General features: G+C 37.2%; 1 protein-coding gene across 8 annotated transcripts in view; it reads left to right on the top strand.

Moving 5' to 3' along the window:
- CSGALNACT1 (chondroitin sulfate N-acetylgalactosaminyltransferase 1) overlaps positions 1–21,853 on the top strand; it is a 426,592-nt gene that overhangs the window by 306,789 nt on the left and 97,950 nt on the right. For all 8 annotated transcript variants that reach the window (XM_074209074.1, XM_074209073.1, XM_074209070.1 and 5 more), the window contains one exon: positions 13,870–14,794. In XM_074209074.1, the coding sequence (XP_074065175.1) occupies positions 14,176–14,794 (619 nt within the window). In that variant the 5' untranslated portion in view covers positions 13,870–14,175. The remainder of the gene's footprint in view (positions 1–13,869; positions 14,795–21,853) is intronic.

The raw sequence follows: 21,853 nt of genomic DNA on the forward strand, positions 1-21,853 counted from the left end.
GTGGCAATCCAGACCACTTTTCTCCTCCTGTACAAATCCTCATTCAACTCATGATCGATATGTATTTGTGTATGTGTGTATATATATACACACAAATACATATACAGATGAAGAATTCAATAGAGTATCCATTCAAATGCATATTGAAATATGATTATTAGTTGTACTAACATTTTTCTTCCACTTAGTCTTCCTTGTTTGAGTGGTTATATACCCTCTCCTAGGAGGTTCTGCAATGTTCAGGTGTGAGATAGAGTCAACAAGGTATCTTCCTCAAATGAACTTCTGTAGTATATCAGCAGGGGCAGCGAGGTGGCAGCCAGAACACTGGCTCTGGAGTCAAGAGGACCTGAGTTCAAATCTGACCTGAGACACTTAACAATTACCTCACTACATGACCTTGGGCATTGACCCCAGTGCCTTAAATAAATAAAAAAATATAGTATCTCAACCGTCTATGGAGAAGTCCTCTTCTCTCTTCCATCTCAGTACCTAACAACTTAGATGAGCATATATCTTCTTTTTTATGCCATCTTTGATATTTGTGGTCAAAGAAGTCTATTCCAAGGAATCTTGAATCATCTTTTTCAAGGAACCTAAAAGGCAGTATTTTGTTCTGCCAAATAAAAATGTTTTCTTGAGTTAAGCATGTTAGCACATACCTATAATCTCTACAAGGAGGGCTGAAGCTGGTTGATCATTTGAGCCTAGGAGTGTTGAACTGCACAGGATTAAGCCAATTGGGTGTCAGAAGAAAGACCAGTTACAGTATGAGAAGTCTTCTGGAGCAAGGAGCCATTAAAGTTGCATAAGGAGGGGTGAATTGGATCAGTATCCTATCTGTTAAAATAAAAGATATTTTATTCTTTTGGGGATTATTTAGGGTTTTCTATGTACAATCCAGACCAGTTCTTTTTTTTTTGAAGAAAATATTTACGACTTGGGGAATTAATTTTTCATATAATCTCAAAGTTGTTGGCCTCTCTTGAACTATTCTTCTTCACATATTTTTGTCCCAATATTGCCTTTCCCCCAATCATTTAAATCACTTAAACATCAAATTCAATCTACAATCACTTTAGATTGATTTCATTTGAAGGGTATTCTTAAATTTTTCATTGAATTTCTAATCTAGCTTGGTGTAGTCTTTCCTGTGGATAGAAGACAAGAGGAATCTATATTAAGCAGTTCTCTCCACTCATAAAATTGTTGAAAATTTGTGGGTGGAATAGTGATTGCATGCTATATCTGAGTAAGCCACCAGATGGTGATCTAAGTCTTGCGCTATCTGCTTTAGTAACTATGTATGGCAAACAGAATATAACATCTCTAAGTCCTAGGTGCTTTTCATTTATTCCATATATACAGAGATGGGATCTACTTGGTCTTCATGTCTCCCTAGCCTTTTCCAATTCCATTACTGCTGTGGATTATTTTTCTAAGTGTATGATTAATCTCATTCCGGTTATCTTTCTTGCATTATCCTCTATCCCACAGAATCATATTTTTTCCTATTTTTTGTAATGTGATCCAGTCAGCCTACTTGGTTTATATACAGATTAAAATTCATATATTCAAGCAAAATTTAAAGTAACAAAGTACTGCTCCAAGAACTGCGATGAAAACTAAAGAGCAGTTTGGCAGAAAATTAGATTTTGACCAACATCTTATACCATATACCAAAGAAAACTCAAAGTGAAAATATGACCTGATTATAAAAGTCACACCATTAAAAAACCCAGAAGATAATAAAATATGTTTTTTAAAACCATATATAGGGAGAGAATTATTAGCTAATCAAGGATGAAGGAAGCTATACAAAGTAATACATTAAACAGTTCTAACTATATAAATTTTAAAAGTTTTTGCATGATTAAAGACAAAATTAGAAAGAATTCAGTGGGAAAACACATCATTTATCCCTGAAAAAGTTTTGATATTCAGAATATAAAAGGCATTGTCACAAATAACCAGCAAGAGACATTCCCTAATTGGCAAATGATCAAAGGATATAATTGGTTTCCAAATTAGAATTGCAAATTGCTAATAATAGTAAGATAAATTAAAATAGTTATAAGATTTTATCTCACACCATACATATTGGAAAAGATGGGAATATTCAGTGTTGGTAGGAATGTGGAAAGACAAGCATTTGTTGATATATTATAAAGTAGTTCAGTCATTTTGAATTCTAGTTTGCAATAATGCAAGGAGAGTGACTAATTTGCTCAGATTTGTAGAGCAAGTGATCCATTTATTAGATGAATACTCTAAGTCAAAAACAGGAACAAAGTTCAAATGTATACCATAGCATTCATAGCATCAGTCTTTGAACTAGAAACAAAGTAGATGCTTATTAATTCAGGAAGGACAATGTAACTAGGGTATGTGACTATAATGGAATAGTCAGGAGTAATAAAAAATGATGTATATATGGAATTTGGAGCAATGTGGGAAAAATTTCAAACTTATATAGAGTAAAATAAAGAAATATAAAGAACAAGATATACAATGACAGAAATATTGAAAAATCAATGCAGGTCTCAGTGTAAATAATGCATTTAATGAAATATATTTCTTCCACACATTAGGGCCTATTCACAGGTGAGGGGTTACCAGGATAGAATATTATGTACATTATCAAATATAGTTGTATCAGATATTTTTGCTTAATTGTTTTCTTTTGTCACAAAGAGAGACAAAGTCATCATCTTTTGCAGGTAATTAGTGAAAAATGCTTGTTCTGTAAAGATGGGGGCAATAATAAAGCAAAAAAAATTAAATTGTTAATAATCTTTTCCCATTTTCTGTGCATTACCTCACCTATTTCCTCTTATAGCACCAAAGATGTGAGTCTCCCAAAACCCAGGGTGGTAGAGTATCACATTCAGTAATTTCTTTTGTTCTTTTAGCTCATACTGTTTTTTTTCTGTGCACACTCTATTGCTTCTATACGGGTCTCCTTTTTAAATTCACAGCCATCACTTTCTGCTGTTCAGTGTCTTTGTGGGCTGGCCAGCAGGCTTCTGTAGACAGGTAGACAGACAGAGAGACAGATAAATAGGTCTATAGACTGACGAAGATGATACTTTAATTAACTGCTTGTTGTATTCCAAACATAAATAGTTAAATGGTGGTAATGTAAATATGAGCCAGAAAAGAGTGCTGAAACTCAAGAAATGGAGAAGACAGTGGAAAAAGACAGTGTAGAAAAGGGGAGTTGGAAGACAAAGATAAGACATAGGAATTGGAGAAGATTCCTTTCTGCTGTGAAGTATTTGGAAAAAGTCTGGAGAGTGAAGAGGGGAGCTAAGAGTAAGGTTATCATGACTTGGACTCTTCACAGAATGGTGGTCCAGGCTAGGGAATCAGCCAATAAGAAGAAAGAACCAAAGTTTGGAAGCATCTGCTAGTTAAGAAGATGGAGGGTGGGAATTGGGAGTGAAGTCATGTATCCAGATACGCAATGTTACTTCTCGAGTGCCCATTGCCAGCTTGGAACCCTAAAACCTAAGAGAACAAATGTCTGATAAAGACAAAGTACTGCTTTCCTATGTAAAATTCCTACCATAGCTTACTGTGGAGCCTTTGGTTAGCTCTCCTTGTTGCTGTTCAATTCTGAAATTTCATCTTTTTTTTTTTTTCAGTGCCCAATGATTTGGTCAGGGCAGAGAAAACATATATCTTATATAAAGTTAGAGGCTATATAGGTGAGTGTTATGGTCACATCCTCATGGTTCTATATAGTTTCTGGGCACTGAAGAGTTTGAGGACTAGAATGCTTCATTCAGCTTCTTCAGACTTTTCACACAGACTTGCCAGAATTGCTTTGGATTCATGAAGATTTTGGATTCATTTTTAGGCTGTTGTGGTGTAGTGGATAGATCAAAGCTGGTGTAGGGTCAGGAAGGCTCAAGAGCCAGCTTTGTAACCAGGGCAAGGGAGTGCCTCAGTTTCCGCATTATCCTTTAATGGAGATAAAAACAACACCCACATCTCAGGGTTATTTTGGCGGCAAAATGAGGTATTTGTAAAGTGCTTTGCAAACCTGAAAGAGCCTTATAAATGCTAGCTACTATTGTTGTTAATTTTGTAGTTAAATTTGACCTCAGACCCTTGCTCACTGTTTAACTTTGGGCAAGTCACTTATCTTCTATTTTTCCTTAGTTTTCCCAATGAGATAATATTTGCAAAGTGTTTAGCACATGCTTAGTAAGCGTGATATAAGCATTTCTTTTCTCCATCATTGTTATTGTTATTATTATAACTAATATTACTAATAATAATTATTAGCTTTTTGAAGAAGGACATGCAGTTTGTGTGGCATTCCAGTATATTGTGGCTTGCCTGGGGGAGAAGTTGTGAAACACTCCTCTCTTATTTTGGGACATTTACACAACCAGAATGGTTATGAAGCTGTTGGTATTGTAATGGTGCCTTTTGTAGTGGGGAGAGATACAATGCCTTAATAATACCAGAATGTATTTCAACATACAGCCCCAGGATGCAGTTATCTCATTTATCCCTCACCACAGGTCAGTGAAGTAGTCATTACAGAAACTCTAACATCCATTTTATAGATGAGGAAGCTAAGACTGAGAGAGAACTTTGGGGACTCATCCTACAGATAGAGAGTGAGAGATGAGATTTTAAACTGAAGCCTTTCTGATTCGAAATTCTATATTTTTCTCACAATTTCTTAGCTTCCTCCCTCACATGCTTTAGAACCTAGCCTCACTTGTGGGTCAAGGGAAAGCGGGAAGAGAGCGGTTAATAATGTAATGGGGCTTTAATAGTGTATGAGGATCTAAAAAATTTAGGTCTGGAGAGACCTAGTAAAGCCAAAATGATTGAAACAAGTTAAGGAGTTGCTCCAGCTTTTATATCCTCTCTTGTGGTAGTGGGGAGGGGATCCAGTGAAGGGTAGAATGAGTGGAAAGTATTATTACTTCTATTCCAAAGGATAGTACTTCTGAATCACAAAATTTTCTCCTTTCCCCCTAGAGTTGAGAGGCTTATTTGAGATCTACCAGGTCCTTATTACTACTCTTCTCCTGCCTAGTCAGAAATTGATGGAGATATTCTGGGCTTCATATGCTTTTTTTCTCAGTATTTTAACTGAAACTCAGTGCCATTGCAATCATAGAAGGCTATATTTTTGCTGCCATCTCTAACATGTAATATTGCTGGGTAATTATATAGTGCTTCCCATCTGAGAAAAGGAAAGCATTTTATAAACATTAACTCATTAATTCAAGTAACAGCCTTACAGGAAGAAGTTGTAGGTTGTAGTTCTGGCACTATCATTTACCTGTGGTGTTAGGCTATACCAGGGACTCTGATGAACTGATGAAAGCAACAAGCATTAGGAGGTTCTGTTCTCAGCCACTTAGAATGGTTTCAACTCACTCTTTTGTGGATCTGGTTTAATAAGACTGTTCAGTATTTCACCCATTAGAAATATGTTTCCCTAACCCTCAACTGAAAATATTGGCTGACCTAGAGTTTGGAACAGATTCTGCTCCTCTCTTAATTCAGTTTCTTCATTTGATTCAGATCTAAGCCTACTTTGTCTTATGCTCAGTGGCTAAAGACCTGGAGAAATCCTTCTCTTTTTCAAATGAGATAATATTTGACTTAGTACAGTGCCTATCTAGCACATTGTAGATCCTCAATACAAGCTTGTCCCCATTCCCAGCCCTCCTTTTCTCCTTCTGTGCATCATTACTGAAGAAGCTGAAAACCACTTTATAATTACAAAAGTGAAAGGAACCTCAAGGTTAGATCAGAGATGATGAATTTGATAAAAGATGTCTGGAGTCATTAAAAGCAACAATGTAAAAGTCAGAGCTGCAGGGGGGTGTTTACTATTTCTATTATCATGAGTGCCTCTCTGGTACAATAGGAAAATATGTGCTAGATCCTTTCTATAATTCCTTCTTACCTAGAGGTATAAGTTTTTTGATAGTTGGACTAGATTTGAAAGGATAATGAATATGGACTACTAAGAAGTGACAAATCCGTAGTTTTACATTTGAACAGATGTAGTTCTAAGAACAGAACTGGGAGAAGGTTCTGAGGGACAAAAGTAGGGTAGATGATCATTTTCAGGGAGGGACAGGGATGGAGGAATATAGAATTAGAAAGGAAGGACTCATAGAATAACCTGTTTATATCAGTCTGAAGACTTTGATGGAGGAAGAGATGTATAAACCCACTATAGAGGCAGTCACCCTAATCTTCCTAGGGAAAATTTGTTTGAGATTGTCCAACCAAGTAGTGATGGACAGCTAGGTGGTAGGTACAGTGGAAAGAGTGTTGAGACTTCCTGAGTTCATATCCGGCCTCACTAGCTATGTGACCCTGGGAAAGTAATTTAACCTTGTTTGCCTCAGTCTCTGTAGTTGTAAAATGAGCTAGAGAAGTAGCAAACCACTTCAATATCTTTGTCAGGGAATTTCCTATGGGGTCATGAAGTCGGACACTACTGAAACAAGCTAGTAGTTTAGGGGAGGTAGGTTTGTGAGAGAGAGAGAGAGAGAGAGAGAGAGAGAGAGAGAGAGAGAGAGAGAGAGAAAGAACATTCAGGGGCCAGAATATTAAGATTTCTAGATGGAATATGAGGGAGTATATATTTTGAAACTTGAAAGATTAATATTGTATGGGGTCAAAGAAGTAATTGTTTTTCTTCCAGCTTATCATCTGAGGACTTCTTCAGGTTGAAGGTTAATGAGTATAGGGACAAAGGAAGCCTGTACTTGCAACCCAAATGAATTAGGGAGTTTGTAGGAGCATGACATCTGTTTTACATCCGCTATTTCCAAACCTTTTGCTAAAGTTTGGGAAAGCATATTCCAGAAGGTTGAAATGCCAGACAGCTTTAACAGATCAACTCCACAACTTTGCAAGTTAGAACTAGTGCCATATCTAAGAATAAGGCCTGTCTAAAGGAGCTCATGCAAGATGCAAGAGGGAGCCGGTGTGAGGAAGAGCCAATGTTCTCCCTGGCATGGAGAAAGAGAGCTTTCTCAAGACTCTTTAAAGTTTTTCTCTTCCACAGCATTCCACTAACCCTGCATGTTTCCCAGAACTTTTACCTACCTATGTTCTCTTTTCACTTCCTACAATCTCATTTGGTGATCTCAGATTCCATAGGTTTATTTATCACTCTTGGGCAGATGATTCCAAGATATGCATACACACATATAGACATGTCTATATGTGTATATGTATATATGTTTGTGTATACAGATGTGTATACAGGGAGGGAGGGAGAGAGAGGGAGAGAGAGAGAGAGAGAGAGAGAGAGAGAGAGAGAGAGAGAGAGATCGAGATCTTTACATATCTATATTTAGACCTAAGCTATAGACACCACCATCTGTTTCTTGGTTATCTCAAAGTGGATGTCCTGTAGGCAACTCAAATTCAATATGTCTAAGACAGAGCCTATTAATCTTACTTTCTAATCCTTCTCCTCTTCTAAATGCCTGTCTTACTTTTTTTTTAGGTTTTCTTTTTTTGCAAGGCAAACTGGGTTAAGTGGCTTGCCCAAGGCCACACAGCTAGGTAATTATTAAGTGTCTGAGACTGGATTTGAACCCAGGTACTCCTGACTCCAGGGCCGGTGCTTTATCCACTACACCACCTACCTGCCCCTTGCCTATCTTACTTTTGAGGTCATCACCATCCTTCCAGTAACCCAAGCCCATAGTGTAAACCGTGACTCATCATTTCATTGACCTCACCTATCCGGTCCAATGCCACATCTCATCATTTCTGTCTTATATTATCTCTATTATATGTCTGCTTTTCTCCCCTCACATAGCCACAACCCTAATTCACCTTATCATCTCTCACCTAGGTTATTGCAGTAACCTTCTGGTTGGTCTCCCTACTTCCAACCTCTATTCTAACCCCTCTTCCACATAACAAATAAGGTAATTTTTCTAAAGTATAGTTCCAATTATATTACATCCTCCTTATCATGGGCTACAATGGCTCCCTTTTACCTCCAGGATTAAATATAAACCCCTCTGTTTAACATTTAAAGCTTCTCATTTTCTGGTTTCTTCCTACCTTTCCAATTCTTTATTTGACTTGTTTCCAGCTAAGTTGGCCTACTTTCTTTTTCTGTTGAAATACTCCATCTCTCACCTCCATGATTTTTCACCGTCTGTCTGAAGTACCTGGAATACGCCCTCATATCTGCGTCTTGGTTTCTATGACCTTTTAAAAAAAATCATTATTTTTTTCATTGATATACACATGTATATTCTTAAGTTACAAAATTTCCTTCCATCCTCCCTTCCCATCCCCTTCCCCTCAGCATCAAAACAGTCAGGTTAGCATTGTACATACATATTTCTGATAAACATGTTTACATATTAGTTATTTTTGGTATGAGAAAGTAGGATTAAGAGAAAGATACACATAAGAAATAATTTTTATAAAATGTTCATCATATTCTGGAGGGTTGTTTTTTGTTTTGTTTTTCTTCCTTTGGATGGGGATAACATTCTCCATATCCCATCTAAAACAGTTGTCCTAGCTCTCTGAACTCCTGAGAGCAGCTGCTTCCATCAAGGTTGATCATCTCACAATGGTGTTGTTAATGTGTACATTTGGTTCTGCTCCCTTTGCTCAGCATTAGATCCTGTAACTCATTCCATGCTCCTCTAGAGTCCAATCATTTATGGTTGCTTATTGAACAATAGCATTCCATAGTATTCATGTACCATAACTTGTTTAGCTATTCCCCAGTTAATGGGCATCCCTTCAACTTCCAATTCTTTGCCACTACAAAAAGAGCTGCTATGAATATTTTGGAACATGTGGGACTTTTCCCATTTTTTTTATGATTTCTTCTGGCTATAGGCCTAGAATTGGAATTGCTGGGTCAAAGGGAATGAACATTTTTATTGCTTTTGGGGCATTTCTGTGACCTTTTTTAAGCCTCAGATCAAGTTCCTCCTTCTGTAGAAAGCTATGCTTCATCTACTTCATATATATCTTGTCTCTAATTTACCTAGTTGTTTACCTGATATCTTCTCCATTAGAATATGAACTATTTGTTTTTCCTTTTCTTTATATCCTCTATGCTTAGCACAGTGCTTAAGAAATACTGACCAATCGACTAACTACTTTATTTAATCCATTTTCTCCACAGTATCCATAGTTATAAAACTTTAATGAAACCTAAAAAAAAAGACCCCACATCATCATCATCAGGGAAGAGAGCAAGGAAGAAGAAAAAAATGACTCTTCTCTCTTTTGATTTTGAGCTGAGTGACAGAATCCAGGAATTAGCAGAGAGGTGGTCTTATAAGAAGATCCACTTAAAAGTCAGTTCCTAGGGCTTTCTTACAGGTATAAATGTGAGCTTCCCTTCCACAAGGTCATTATTTACCATGAACCCCATGGTATTACAGAAGAAACACTAATCTTATAGGTCTGAAATTTCAACAATTTGGGAATAAATCATGTTTCAGGTTACCTTTATTAGTTTTATTTTCTTTTGTGGTTTTTCTATTGTCTTTAGCTATAACTTATTTAATTCAAAGTGGAAACATAACCCAATAACATGCCTTCACTGGTAATTTAATACATTGATATAATGAGTTCATCTAAGAGACTTCATTAAAAACAGTGAGGTGCCTGGGTACCAAATCTGAGCTGTTTTTAATCACAGAATTATAGTAATTAGATGAAGCCCAAGATTTCTCTGCAGCAGAAAAAGCTCCCAGGGTTAAATATGCACTTTCAGCTTAGTCTTCTAATAACTGTGTATTGTTCTAAATTATAGTTGATAGAGTCCTTAAGCCAAAGAAAAGTTTGGAGAGAATTTTAAGTGTCACATTAAAAAAAAGGAAACAAACTATTTGAAATACTGAACTGCCTGTGTAGGAGGTACATCTCTTAAAATAAGAGTAAGTGAATCTGCCATGGGGGACCTGAGTATGTGCTGTGTTGAAGGTGTAGAAAAATGCACTGGAGGCTGTCAAGTAGTGAAACTTTTTAGAGAGCCAAGAAGGACTTACTTGGAGATTCTTGATATACATGAGTGACATTATGAACAAGTCATGCCAGATTAACCTCATTTCCTTTTCTATCCAGATTGTCAATATTCTGTAAACAGATATAATCTAGATTTCAGTTGTGTTTGCCAAGTCATTCATGTAGTCCTTATGAACATGATGGAGAGATATGAGTTAAGTGATAATATAGTTAGGTAGATTTGAAACAAGCTGAATGAATGGAGACAATGTATAGTCCTTAATGGGTGATATCAAGTCAGAGACAGGTTTCTGGTATGGGGGCTTCAGGGATTTTGCCTTAGTGCTATGCTGGCCACCATTTTCATGAAAGATCTAAAGACATAGGTGACATGTTTATCAAAGTTATGGATGACCTGAATCTATGTCAATTATAATAGTCAATATTGCATATTGAATAATAATCATAATCCAGGACAATCTTAACAGTCTAGAATTTATTAAGATAATGGGGATAATAGATGAGTCTTACATTTGGGTTCAAAAAAATCAATGTCATAAATCCATGATGGAAGAAATATAGTTAATTCTTTGAATGTCTTTAAGTAAAATTTAGATGACCTCTTATCAGGAATATAATAAGTGTGGACATTTCCGTTCAGAAATGGGTTATACTAAATTATCTCTTTTGTTGGAGGTTCGGCTTTGAGGTTTGATTCAATCAGTTGCAATGCTATCCATAAACAGGAACATCCAAGGGATTTTCTCATTCACAGAGTATCCTTTCTGGATTTGACTATGCTGTATCTTTTCTGTCAGTAAATACCTTCCTTAAGTATACATATTTTTATTCATTGTTCTTGTTTATTGATGATTATTGAGAAAGGCTAGATATAAATGTGGTGGTCTCACTATGATTTTGGAATTATTCCAATGATTTTGGAATTATTTTTAAACTGGCAACAAATTGTAATTTGGTTGTTGTCATTGTAAATGTGATATCATTTTTCAAAGACAGATGGTGGATTTATTGATAAAGGAGCTGATTCTTATCAATCATGACACTGTTAGCATAAACAAAATAGAACAATTCTGGAAGTTGCAGGAGAATGGAAGGACTCACAGGTATTCCCTGGAGATAGAAAGAAATGCATTGGAATAAATTTTTTTTATCATTTTCTAACCTCAAAAGTTAGAAGAAAGAGCATTTTATGAAGATATTTGGTTATCACATATTGCAGGTCTAGTGAAAATTATTTATTTGCCACCATGAAAATAACTTCTTACACACCAGCTTTGATTACTAAGGACAAAGGGGTAGAGAAATTCTAAGAACTTGCTAAGTTTCTCCAAATAAAATCAACCTATACTCTGATACTTGGCGACTTTAGTGAAAAGGTGGTAAAAGAAAAAGACAGGGAGAAATATATGAGAACATATGAGTTAGGAAAAAGAAATTAATTAGAGGAGTCAAAGAGTTGTACAATACACAGAACCCTTATGCATCTCCAACATGAATATTTTCTTTTAAAAAACTTCTAGGTAATGGGATGGGGAAGCTAGGTGGCAAAGTGGATAGAGTATCTGCCCTGGAGTCAGGAGGACCCGAGTTCAAATTTGGCCTCAGACACTTAATAAATTGCCTAGCTGTGTGATCTTGGTCAAGTCACTTATCCCCATGCCTTAAATAAATGTAATTTAAAAAAATAAAAAAAAACCTAGTAGATAGAGGCAGTTAAGTGGTTTAGTGAATAGAATACCTGCCCTGAAGGTAGGAGGAACTGAGTTCAAAGTGACCTTACTTAACTTGTGACCTTGGGCAAGTCACTTAAACCCATTGACTTGTATAAAAAAAAGCAAAAACCTGGTAGGTGCTGAATATGAAGAACAGCAAATAATAACCTAAAGTATGAAATATATTTAATTTTAACAGATAAGAAAAGTTTTGTTATTGTGAGAATTACTGTCTGTGTATAGTCAGACTCATCCAAACTAAAATCAAAATTTATAAAAGATGAAATAAAAGTATAATAATGAGAAAAAAGATCTTGAGTACAATTAAAATGATTGTACCTTGAATTATTTAAATAAGCTATTGAAAATAAAAAATAGGAAATGGACAACAGAATTGATAGTGACCATAATAAGAATTTTATCTTGTGTTTAATGAGTGTAAATTAATTTTTACAAGGGAACCAAAAGAGCTCCAAAAATTCCTGAATAAGAAAATGTTTGACTTACTTTCTGAATCAAAAGAGATGGTTACCAAAATTGTATTGAAATATAAGCTTTTCCATAAAATCTTGCAATGAAGGTATGATGAATCATACCTCTTATAAAGCAGAGGAGTTTAAAACTAGTTTAAAGAAAATTTGTCAACATATCCAGCTGAATATAGTGTATTTTCATGAAATATCAATACCTATTAAGCTGTTTCTCCAAAATATTTTCTGTGGAATCTTGGTGTGTCAGACAGTATAAAGAGATGCTACAGAATGGAATGATGCTAATATCATTTTTCCTTATAAAATATTAAATTTAAAAAGATGTTTAACATTTATTATATACTATAGTATTTTCATATTAAAATATGCTTTACTTCCCAATTTTGTTCCAGAATTTTGCTGCTTTGTCCCCTTGTTTCAGGGGATTCCTTACTGCCAGACTGGTTTCTTGGACAATTTATCTGGGAAGAATAACTATATGTTGTTATATATTATTGTGTTTGTGTGTGAGTGAGATAGGGGTAAAGGTAACTCCATTCTTCCTTCACCTCCAGGCAAAAAAATATTAACATCCCTTCTTTGGAGGTATTTTTATAATAAACTTTATAATAAAAATAAATAAAATTTTTCCTCTTTGGAAAGGTGGGGGGGGAAAGAGTGAGGAAGAAGAGGAGAATTATACATGGGGAGAATATACAAGAATGAAAGATGATAATAGTTGGGGGAGCAGAAAGAATGTAAGGGAGTAAAAAAAAGATCACAGGATGAAGTTTGTAGTTTGCAGTTTGTAGAATGGGTTGGATTTAAAATAAATTTGGAGTTGAGGTGCAGAGCATATATTTAAGAAAATATCTGTTTTAGTGAGAAGCTCTGTGATATGCCAGTGTATCTGTAATGAGCAGCTGGAACATAGAGCTCCTACAGGAAGCCTGGAGCTCAGCTCTGCCTGGGTTTTTCTTAGCCTGTGACAGGATGGTTAGGTGTTTTTTTTTTCCATTTTCCTCCTCTCAGAATTTTCTCACCCCTTCCTGCCAATCAACAGCACTTGATTACCATGCTCCATAAGAAATTTTCTTTTCTATGTCAGAAAGCAGAGTTAGGTTGGCCAGATCAGTTCCTCCCACCCTTTCAAGATAAAGAAATTTGAATATATCAGTGTCCATACCTCATACTCCACCTTCTTAGCATTCTAATACTTGGACCTGAATGTACTGTTCCTTTTTCTGTCTCCACCCTCCCTAACTTACCTCATCGGGAAATTTGGGGATGATTCAGAGCTCCCTTTTAGTTGCTGCCGAATGAGAAAACATTATATAGATTGTGTTATGGGATAGTAAATTTTCTGTTACTTGGAGGTGTTTAAACAAAGACTGGATAATTATGTATTAAGGATATTGTGGAGAGAATTCCTATTCAGGTATGGGTTGGATTAAATAATCTTGACATCTCTTCTAATTATGAAATTCCATGATCACATGTATCTGGACCAATTGGGGGGTGGGGCAGAAACTAAGGAATCTGATTGGGATTTTGATCTGTTGACTTTCCTGTAGCTGCTCCAGTTTTGACAGAGTTCTGGAAGGCTCTTGAAGGCTGTAACAATGTATTATTTTACTGAGTAACTTCAGTCTTTCTCATTTGTCTCTTTGCAGGTCTTCCTTTACTGTCTGCACTCTACTGAAAAGGCTATGATGAGAGATAATGTGAGGACCAGGAGGTGTTGCTCAGCTAATTACCTCAGCCTCTCAGCCCAGCCAAAGCAAGAGTGGAAAGGGTCTGTCTTGCTGTCCTGGAAGGGAAGAAATCGAATGATTTATGGAAGACGGATGAAAGTAGCTCATACATCTCCAGATACATCTTCTGATCCAGCCCAGGGGATTCCTCCTGTGGAGACCCTGGCAATCTAGGATGCCCCAAGGGGGGGTGTTTCTTGTATCGAACGCATGGCAGGTCCTTGAATGATGATGTTGCGCCGGGGACTGCTTGCCTGGATTTCTCGGGTGGTCCTTTTGCTTCTGTTTCTGTGTTGTGCTGTCTCAGTCCTCTACATGTTGGCCTGTACCCCCAAAGGTGATGAGGAGCAGCTGGCATTGCCCAGGGCAAATGGCCCTACAGGGAAAGCAGGCTACCAGGCTATTCTTCAGGAGCAAGAAGAACAGCATCGCAGCTACATCAGTAGCCTGAAGAAACAAATCGCCCAGCTGAAGGATGAGCTTCAGGAAAGGAGCGAGCAGCTAAAGAATGCCCAGTACCGCTCCAGTGACTCGGGGCCTCCTCCTGATAAAACCCAGACCAATCTTCTGGACTTCCTGCATTCACAGGTGGACAAAGCCGAGGTGCATGCTGGAGTGAAGCTGGCAACGGAGTATGCAGCTGTTCCTTTTGACAGCTTCACCTTGCAAAAGGTGTATCAGCTGGAGATGGGCCTCACCCGCCACCCAGAGGAGAAGCCTGTGAGGAAGGATAAACGAGATGAGTTGGTTGAAGCCATTGAGTTGGCCCTTGAGACTCTGAACCACCCTGAGGAGGAGAGCAACCTGAATCACCGTCCTTACACAGCCTCTGATTTTATAGAAGGTTGGTCTGTTTGCCTGCCAGTGGGTTCTTGGGGGATGTGGGTGCAGGAAGGAACCATCCAAGCAGGTGGGACCTGTGGAAGGCTGGAAAGAACAGCTTGTGGTCATAGCTTATAGAAAGTTTTATGGGAGATTCACCAAAGGTACAATCTGGTTTTTAGTTTTCATCAACATCTGTTTGCACTTAAGCTTACTCCTGGAAACCAGTCATCTACTTGACGGTTTAATTGTTTCTTGGAAGAAAGAAACAAAACTTGCTTTAGTTGTTATCTTTTTTAAACAACTAAACAAAAAACTCAGTAACTCAAGTATAGGACCCAGATGGACAGACAATTGTGATTTTGTCCCCTTTCACAGATGATTCTCCTAGGAACTGGGTCTGATTTTGCTTAAATTATCTGCATGTGTCTAGTTATCATATCAGTTTCATGGGGGCCTAGCCAACAGAATTGCATCTTTAGAGATGGTGGGGGTTCCATTGGCCAGACTCTTGTTACAGCAGAGATATAGTATGGAAAAAAGTCTGGTTGATACTTTTGTAATCATAAAAGGTTTTTTTTTTTTGTTTCTGAGGTGAGCAAATAAAAAGGGAAAACAGCCTCCTATGCTCACACAGAATTCTCCATCATTCAATCAATAAACATTTATTAATCATCTACTGTTTGTGAAGCATTATGATAAGCACTTAGGATACTAAAAAAAACCCCAAAAGATAATCTGACCTCAAAGAGCTTACAGTCTAATGAGTGAGGAAATAGCAAACATATATTATGTCATCTATTTCTAGTTCAAAATCATTCCAATATTAGAAGAAAATTTAAAATCATCTAGTTTTTCCATTTGACTCTTGGCAAGATTGCCTTCAGATGACCTCATAAAGATAACCATGAATGACCCAATCCCACTGCCTACTTTGGCTATGTATATATATAACACTAATCTGAAGGCCAATAGGTATCTAACTCAAATTGTCCTTCACGGTGTCGTCTCTCGAAAAAGAACAGATGCTTTTCTTGTGCAAGTATTTTGTATTGTTCATTCATTCATCAACTATAACAAGTACCTGCTGTGTACACAATTAATTACTCAATGGGGTTCATCAAAATGTTGAGACAGAAATGGGAATGACTTCATTATTGTCACCCAAGTGAGGCAACTATGAGCAAATGATATGTGGGTAATTTCATTATTATTTCCTCATAAAAAGGTTGCACTTCAGAGTTCTATGATGAAGACCATTTAGATGATTTATGTTCTGTTTCAACTGGTGATTGTATTAGCCAAAAGTATTAAACTCTATTCCAGAGGCTTTTACTAGGGTCCATGAGCTTGTTTTTCTTCTTAAATATTTTGATAACTGTATTGAAACACAATTATTTTGTAATAATTTTGTAATATATATTTAATTATAGATTTAATAATATCATTCTGGGAAGGTGTTCATATGTTTCACTATGCTGCCAAAGAGAAGGAAGGAAAGAAGGAAATGAACATTTATTAATATCTACTCTATGCCAGTCACTGTATTGTTTTACAAATATCATTTTATTTGATCCTCATAAAAATCCTAGGATGTAGGTGCTATTATTATTCCCATTTGACAATTGAGAAAACTGAGGCAGACAAAGGTGAAGTGACTTGCCCAATCTAGGGTTAGTTTTGTAGTCAGGTCTTTCTGATTTCCAAACCCAGCATTCTATCCATTAGATCAACTCAAAGGTGTTTGTGTCATAAAAAAGATTAAGAACCCCTGCTCCATAGGGACAATTTCAAGTTGGGATAGTCTTACTCATCTTCTCAGAAAATTCTGAATGAAAGCTATGAGCCTCAGGTTTGCTGGCACAATACTGTCTAGATGGGGATTCATCAAGGAGAGGAGAGTTTGCCAGACACGTATTGGAAGATATTTTCAATGGGAAAAATTGAAACTTTAGAATGAATGTTGGAATCATTGTGATATAGTGGAGAGAATACTAGATGAGGTGTCAGGATGCTTTGGTTCAGATTTAGGGGCACAAGGACCATGCTTTTCATTCCCCCATAGACTTATGTTCTCTTATTTCCTTCTGAGTCCAAAAGTCCTTTAGGAGGAGGAGGAGGAGGAGGAGGAGGAGTCAAAGCCAAAAGTCAGATAGAACAACTAGAAGTATAGTGGATAGAGTCCTAGACCTGCAGTGAGGAAGATTCTCTCTCTGAGTTCAAATCCAGCCTCAGGTACTTCCTAGCTGTTTGACCCTGGGCAAATCACTTAATCCTGGTTGCTCCAGTTTCCTTATCTTGCAAAATGACCTAGAAAAGGAAATGGCATACCACTCCATTATTTTTGTCAAGAAAACCCAAATGGGATCATGAAGAGTCAAATACACCTGAAAAACAACTGAACAACATCAAAATTCAGATATCCTAGGTAAGGTTACACATTGATAGACCTATTGTTGTTGCTATCCTTTGTTCTTGAAGAAGGCTGTGATGTTGGGGAGGTGATGCCATGATATAAATGTGAAATGGATTCATGTGAGGAGAGGACTGTGATGCCACCAACCTCACTTTCTACTCTGGAGTCATCTAGGTCCAGTGGCCAAATGTGGATCAGGATGACTGGAGATGGCCCTGGATGCAGTGAAAGACCTGGACCTTCTTGAGTTTGATTCAGTTTGACTGACACAATGCCCATTCAATGATTAAGGGTAAGTTAGAAAAAGATGAGGCAATGAGGTAGGGAATCACAACTTTTACCTAGTCTTCCCTCCAAAAAACTAACCAAACTGGGTGAGCAAGGCTCAAAGGGTTTCTCAGTGATTAAGGAAAGTAAGAAAGAAATGAACTGACATCAGAGACTTTCCTGGGACCAAGTTTTGGTAGAAGAAGGGAGAAGAAGACAATAGATTTCTGAGAACCTAAGCAGATCAGGGAGCAGAGAAGAAGCAAAAACATAGAGAGGAGAAATAATTTTCAGAGAATAGAAGACATAATTTAAAAAATTCCATTTTGGCTTGGGTATGCAATACCTGGGCAACCTTCAACATGGAATATTTTATTTAAATAGCTCATATTTTGTTTTTACTGATAAGGCAACCATAGTTTCACAGACAGGGTGAGGGGATCAAAGGGGAGGTTTAAGAGTTAAAAATTGTTGTCTTTTTCATCTCTAGGAGTTAGCGTTGTGACTGGCTCACTGTAGGTGCTTAATAAATGTTGATTGACTGATTGATGGAAGTCCATGACCTTAGAAACATTTGCTATTTTGTATTATAGTGAAAAGCTTATTCCCAGAGAGAGTATAACTACTTTGAGGGCAAAGACTGTTTTCCAATGTCTTGTATTTCCCACCCTACCTAGAATGAGGCTGTTAAGTGCAAATTGAATAAATGATCAGAAATACCATTTTCATAAAAACATTCCAAAGGAAATATTCTATGGACTTTAAAGTTGGCAGTTCCCTATTAGCAACACCTCTGTGAAATCAAGTTCAGGCAACTAGGACTGCATTCCAGTTCATTTGTAAGTTAATTGGGCAGCTAGGTGGAACAGAAGATGGCCTTAGACCCCAGCTGTGCATCCCTGGGCAAGTCACTTAACCCTGTTTGCCTCACTTTCCTCATTTGCATTGTGAGCTGGAGAAGGAAATGACAGTCCTGAAATGACTGAACGATAACTCAGGGCTCATTTTCTTACAAGAGTGTTAAAAAAAGGTGACAAGGTTCTCAGGTGAGTCCACTGTATCTAATCAAAACCATAATGATGCTATAATATGGTACTGAAGGGGGGAAGAAAATGTTGGGGAATGGTAAGGCAAACTTATAACTGAAGTTTCTTTAGTTCCTTTCTCCTCCCCAAGGGACAGTCCAAACAAGGTACTGAAAATTGAAACCACTTTTCTTTTTAATGTAGGCACTGCCTCATGAACCCATTGATTACCTTGCCCACTTCCATTGCCCTACAGATCAGTCATATCTCTCCTCCCCTTTCCCATCCTAATCATGCATGATTTAGCACTTTTTAAATTACAGAATTCCTGTGGTTTCACCCAGAATGTAGTGAGTTCTGTTTGTGGTTTGCCAAATTTGGAAGTCAAATATAAATAAACTTAACTGTACTGCAACTAAAAAAATTGCATGCCTACAGCTACAGATCCCTTAACTTGGAGCCTATAAATAAAGGAAAGATCAGGAACATAAATAAGAGAAGTGGCAATTAACTTTCTTTTAACTTCATTTTAAAAGTTATATTTCTTTTCTTTGTTTTTTAAGTGGAATTAATATTGGTAGACAGAGAAGGATGATAATAGAAACCCAGGGTTATGCATTCACAAGCCCTAGGTTTAGGTTCAAGCTCTTACACTGTACTTGTGGGATGAGCATTCCTCATTTGTAGAATAGGGATAATATTTACTTATAGTTGTGAGGAAAGTGCTTTGTGAATCTTAAAGTACAATATAAAAGTGAGTTTACTAAGGAGAAATAGTGTCAACAGCAACAGTAGTAGTAGCAGCAGCAGCAGCAGCAGCAGGAGTAGTAGTAGATGAAGATGAAGATGAAGATGTAGATTTAGTACTGAATTTTGTAAAGAGGAAATCCTGACTTCAACTTTTTCAGGGGCTGTTTCAAACCCTTTCTTCTCCTTAAACTTTTCACAGGATCCCCCCTCCAACCTTCTCAAATGAGGAACTTGAATCATACTTCACTTTATTTTTTTTTAATTTTATTTATTTAAGGCAGTGGGGTTAGGTAACTTGCCTGGGGGTCACACAGCTAGGCAATTATTAAGTATCTGAGGTCAGACTCCAGGGTCAGCACTCTGTCAGTGGATAGAGTCACCTAACTACCCCCATACTTCAATGAGAGTTCTTTATTCTTCTTGGCTTTTCATCTCACCTTACTCGGCCATCTTCTCTCATTATCTTCTCTTTTACTCTAGCCTTGGATAGTGTCTTCTTGACAAGGCCAAATTCTTCTTTTTTTCTTTTTAGTTTTTTGCAAGGCAAATGGGGTTAAGTGACTTGCCCAAGGCCACACAGCTAGGTAATTATTAAGTGTCTGAGACTGGATTTGAACCCAGGTACTCCTGACTCCAGGCCGGTGCTTTATACACTGCGCCACCTACCCGCCCAAGGCCAAATTCTTGACATACATCATTGAGCCTATCCTTTTCCATCTTTTCTAGAAGATTGTTCCACTGTCATTCCCATTCTCTCTCTAATCTTCAAAATTTTCCTATCAGGTGGTTCCTTCCCTCCTACCTACAAACACATTCATCTACACCCTAACCTTAAAGGATCTTTATTTGATTTGGCTTTTTTATGACTATTTCTGAATCAAATATTTTTAGAAAACTTTCTACAGTAAACATCTCTACTTTATTTCCTTCCTGTGTCTTATGAATCCAAATGCAATCTGGCCATTGACCTCATCATTCACCTGAAACTGTTGTCTGCAATGTTACCTATAACCTCCTTGCTAAATCTGATAACCTTTACCCCATCCTTCTCCTTCTCCTCTAGTACATTTAACACTGTCAACCACCTTTTCTTCCTAGATTGTATTTTCTTAACTAGTATTTCAAGGTGCTTTAATCCCCATTCTCGATACGTCTGATCATTCCTTCTTAGTCTCCTTTGTTAGTTCTTCAACCATGTCATATCCACTAACTATAGGTATTCCCCTAGATTTTGTCCTGGACCCTCTTTTCCTTTTTTATTTACACTATCCCACTTGATGATCTCATCACCTCCTGTGTGTTCCTTTTTCAACTCTCTAGAGATGATTCTAAGATCTATATTTTCACCTGATATCAGATTTTCCTGAGGTCAAGTTTTGATTAGGGAAGAGGGGAAAAAGCAAACATTATGTCAGTGAACTCCTCAAATAGGTCAGAGAGCAGAGGAGGATATCATCATGAGGGAGAAAAGAGAATTGTGTGTAGAACATAAAATAAATTTCAATAACATCATAATTTTGACCACGATCTGCAACCTGGGAAACCTTCACTGTGGTAGATTCTATTTAAAACAACTAATGTGTGTTTCATTTTATTTTCCCCACTGGAGTAGTCACATTTTTAAGGATATATTAAAGATCATGAGAGCTAAAAAAGCATCATTTTTTGCATCTTCTCTTTTGAACTAGTCATGCATTAACATTTGTCTTTTGGACATGGGTTATATCATGTCTATATCTCAAATTCAACATATTCAAAACAGATTTCATTCTATTTTCCCCAGAATCTCCCCTCTTCTTGAATTTTCTAAACGTTTTTGAACTTTTCTCAAACTAAGTACCCTTACTTTCAAGGGTGTCATCAACCTTCTAATTGCCCAAAGGTTCATTGTCATTCTTGGCTTCTCACTCTCACCCATGCCACATATCTAATCCATTCTTAAACCTTTACAGCATCTCTTGTATGTGCCTTCTTTCTATTCCTACAACTACAATTTAATTTAAGCCCTTGTCATCTCTTGCCCGGGCTACTACAATAAGCTTCTAACAAGTTTTCTTGCTCCAAGTCATTCCTCATCCTTGTCTACTCTGCTAAAGTGACTTTTCTTTTAGGTTTTTGCAAGGCAAATGGGGTTAAGTGGCTTGCCCAAGGCCACACAGCTAGGTAACTATTAAGTGTTTGAGACCGGATTTGAACCCAGGTACTCCTGACTCCAGGGCCGGTGCTTTATCCACTGCGCCACCTAGCCGCCCCTAAGGTGACTTTTCTAAAGAATACATATAACCATGGAATTTCCTGCTCATTGAACTCCAATGGCTCCCCAGTTCCTCCAGGATCAAATATAAAAACCTCTTTCTGGCCTCTAAAAGTTCTTGATAAACTCATGCCTTCCTACATTTCCAGACCTCTTAGTTTCCCCACTTACAACCATTAAACCATTTAGCTACACTGACCTATTCGCTGTTCTTTGAGTATGACAGTCCATCTTTTGCCTCAGTTTCAATGGCTTTTTGTTTTAGCTTTTAAAAATTATCTATTACCATTTTATGTTGCCCCAATTGCATGTAAAAACAATTTCCAACATTCATTGTACTTGTTGATTGACTGATTGACAAAGCAGCAG

Source organism: Macrotis lagotis, chromosome 1, assembly GCF_037893015.1.
Source record: "Macrotis lagotis isolate mMagLag1 chromosome 1, bilby.v1.9.chrom.fasta, whole genome shotgun sequence".
NCBI classification, from domain to species: Eukaryota; Metazoa; Chordata; class Mammalia; order Peramelemorphia; family Peramelidae; genus Macrotis; species Macrotis lagotis.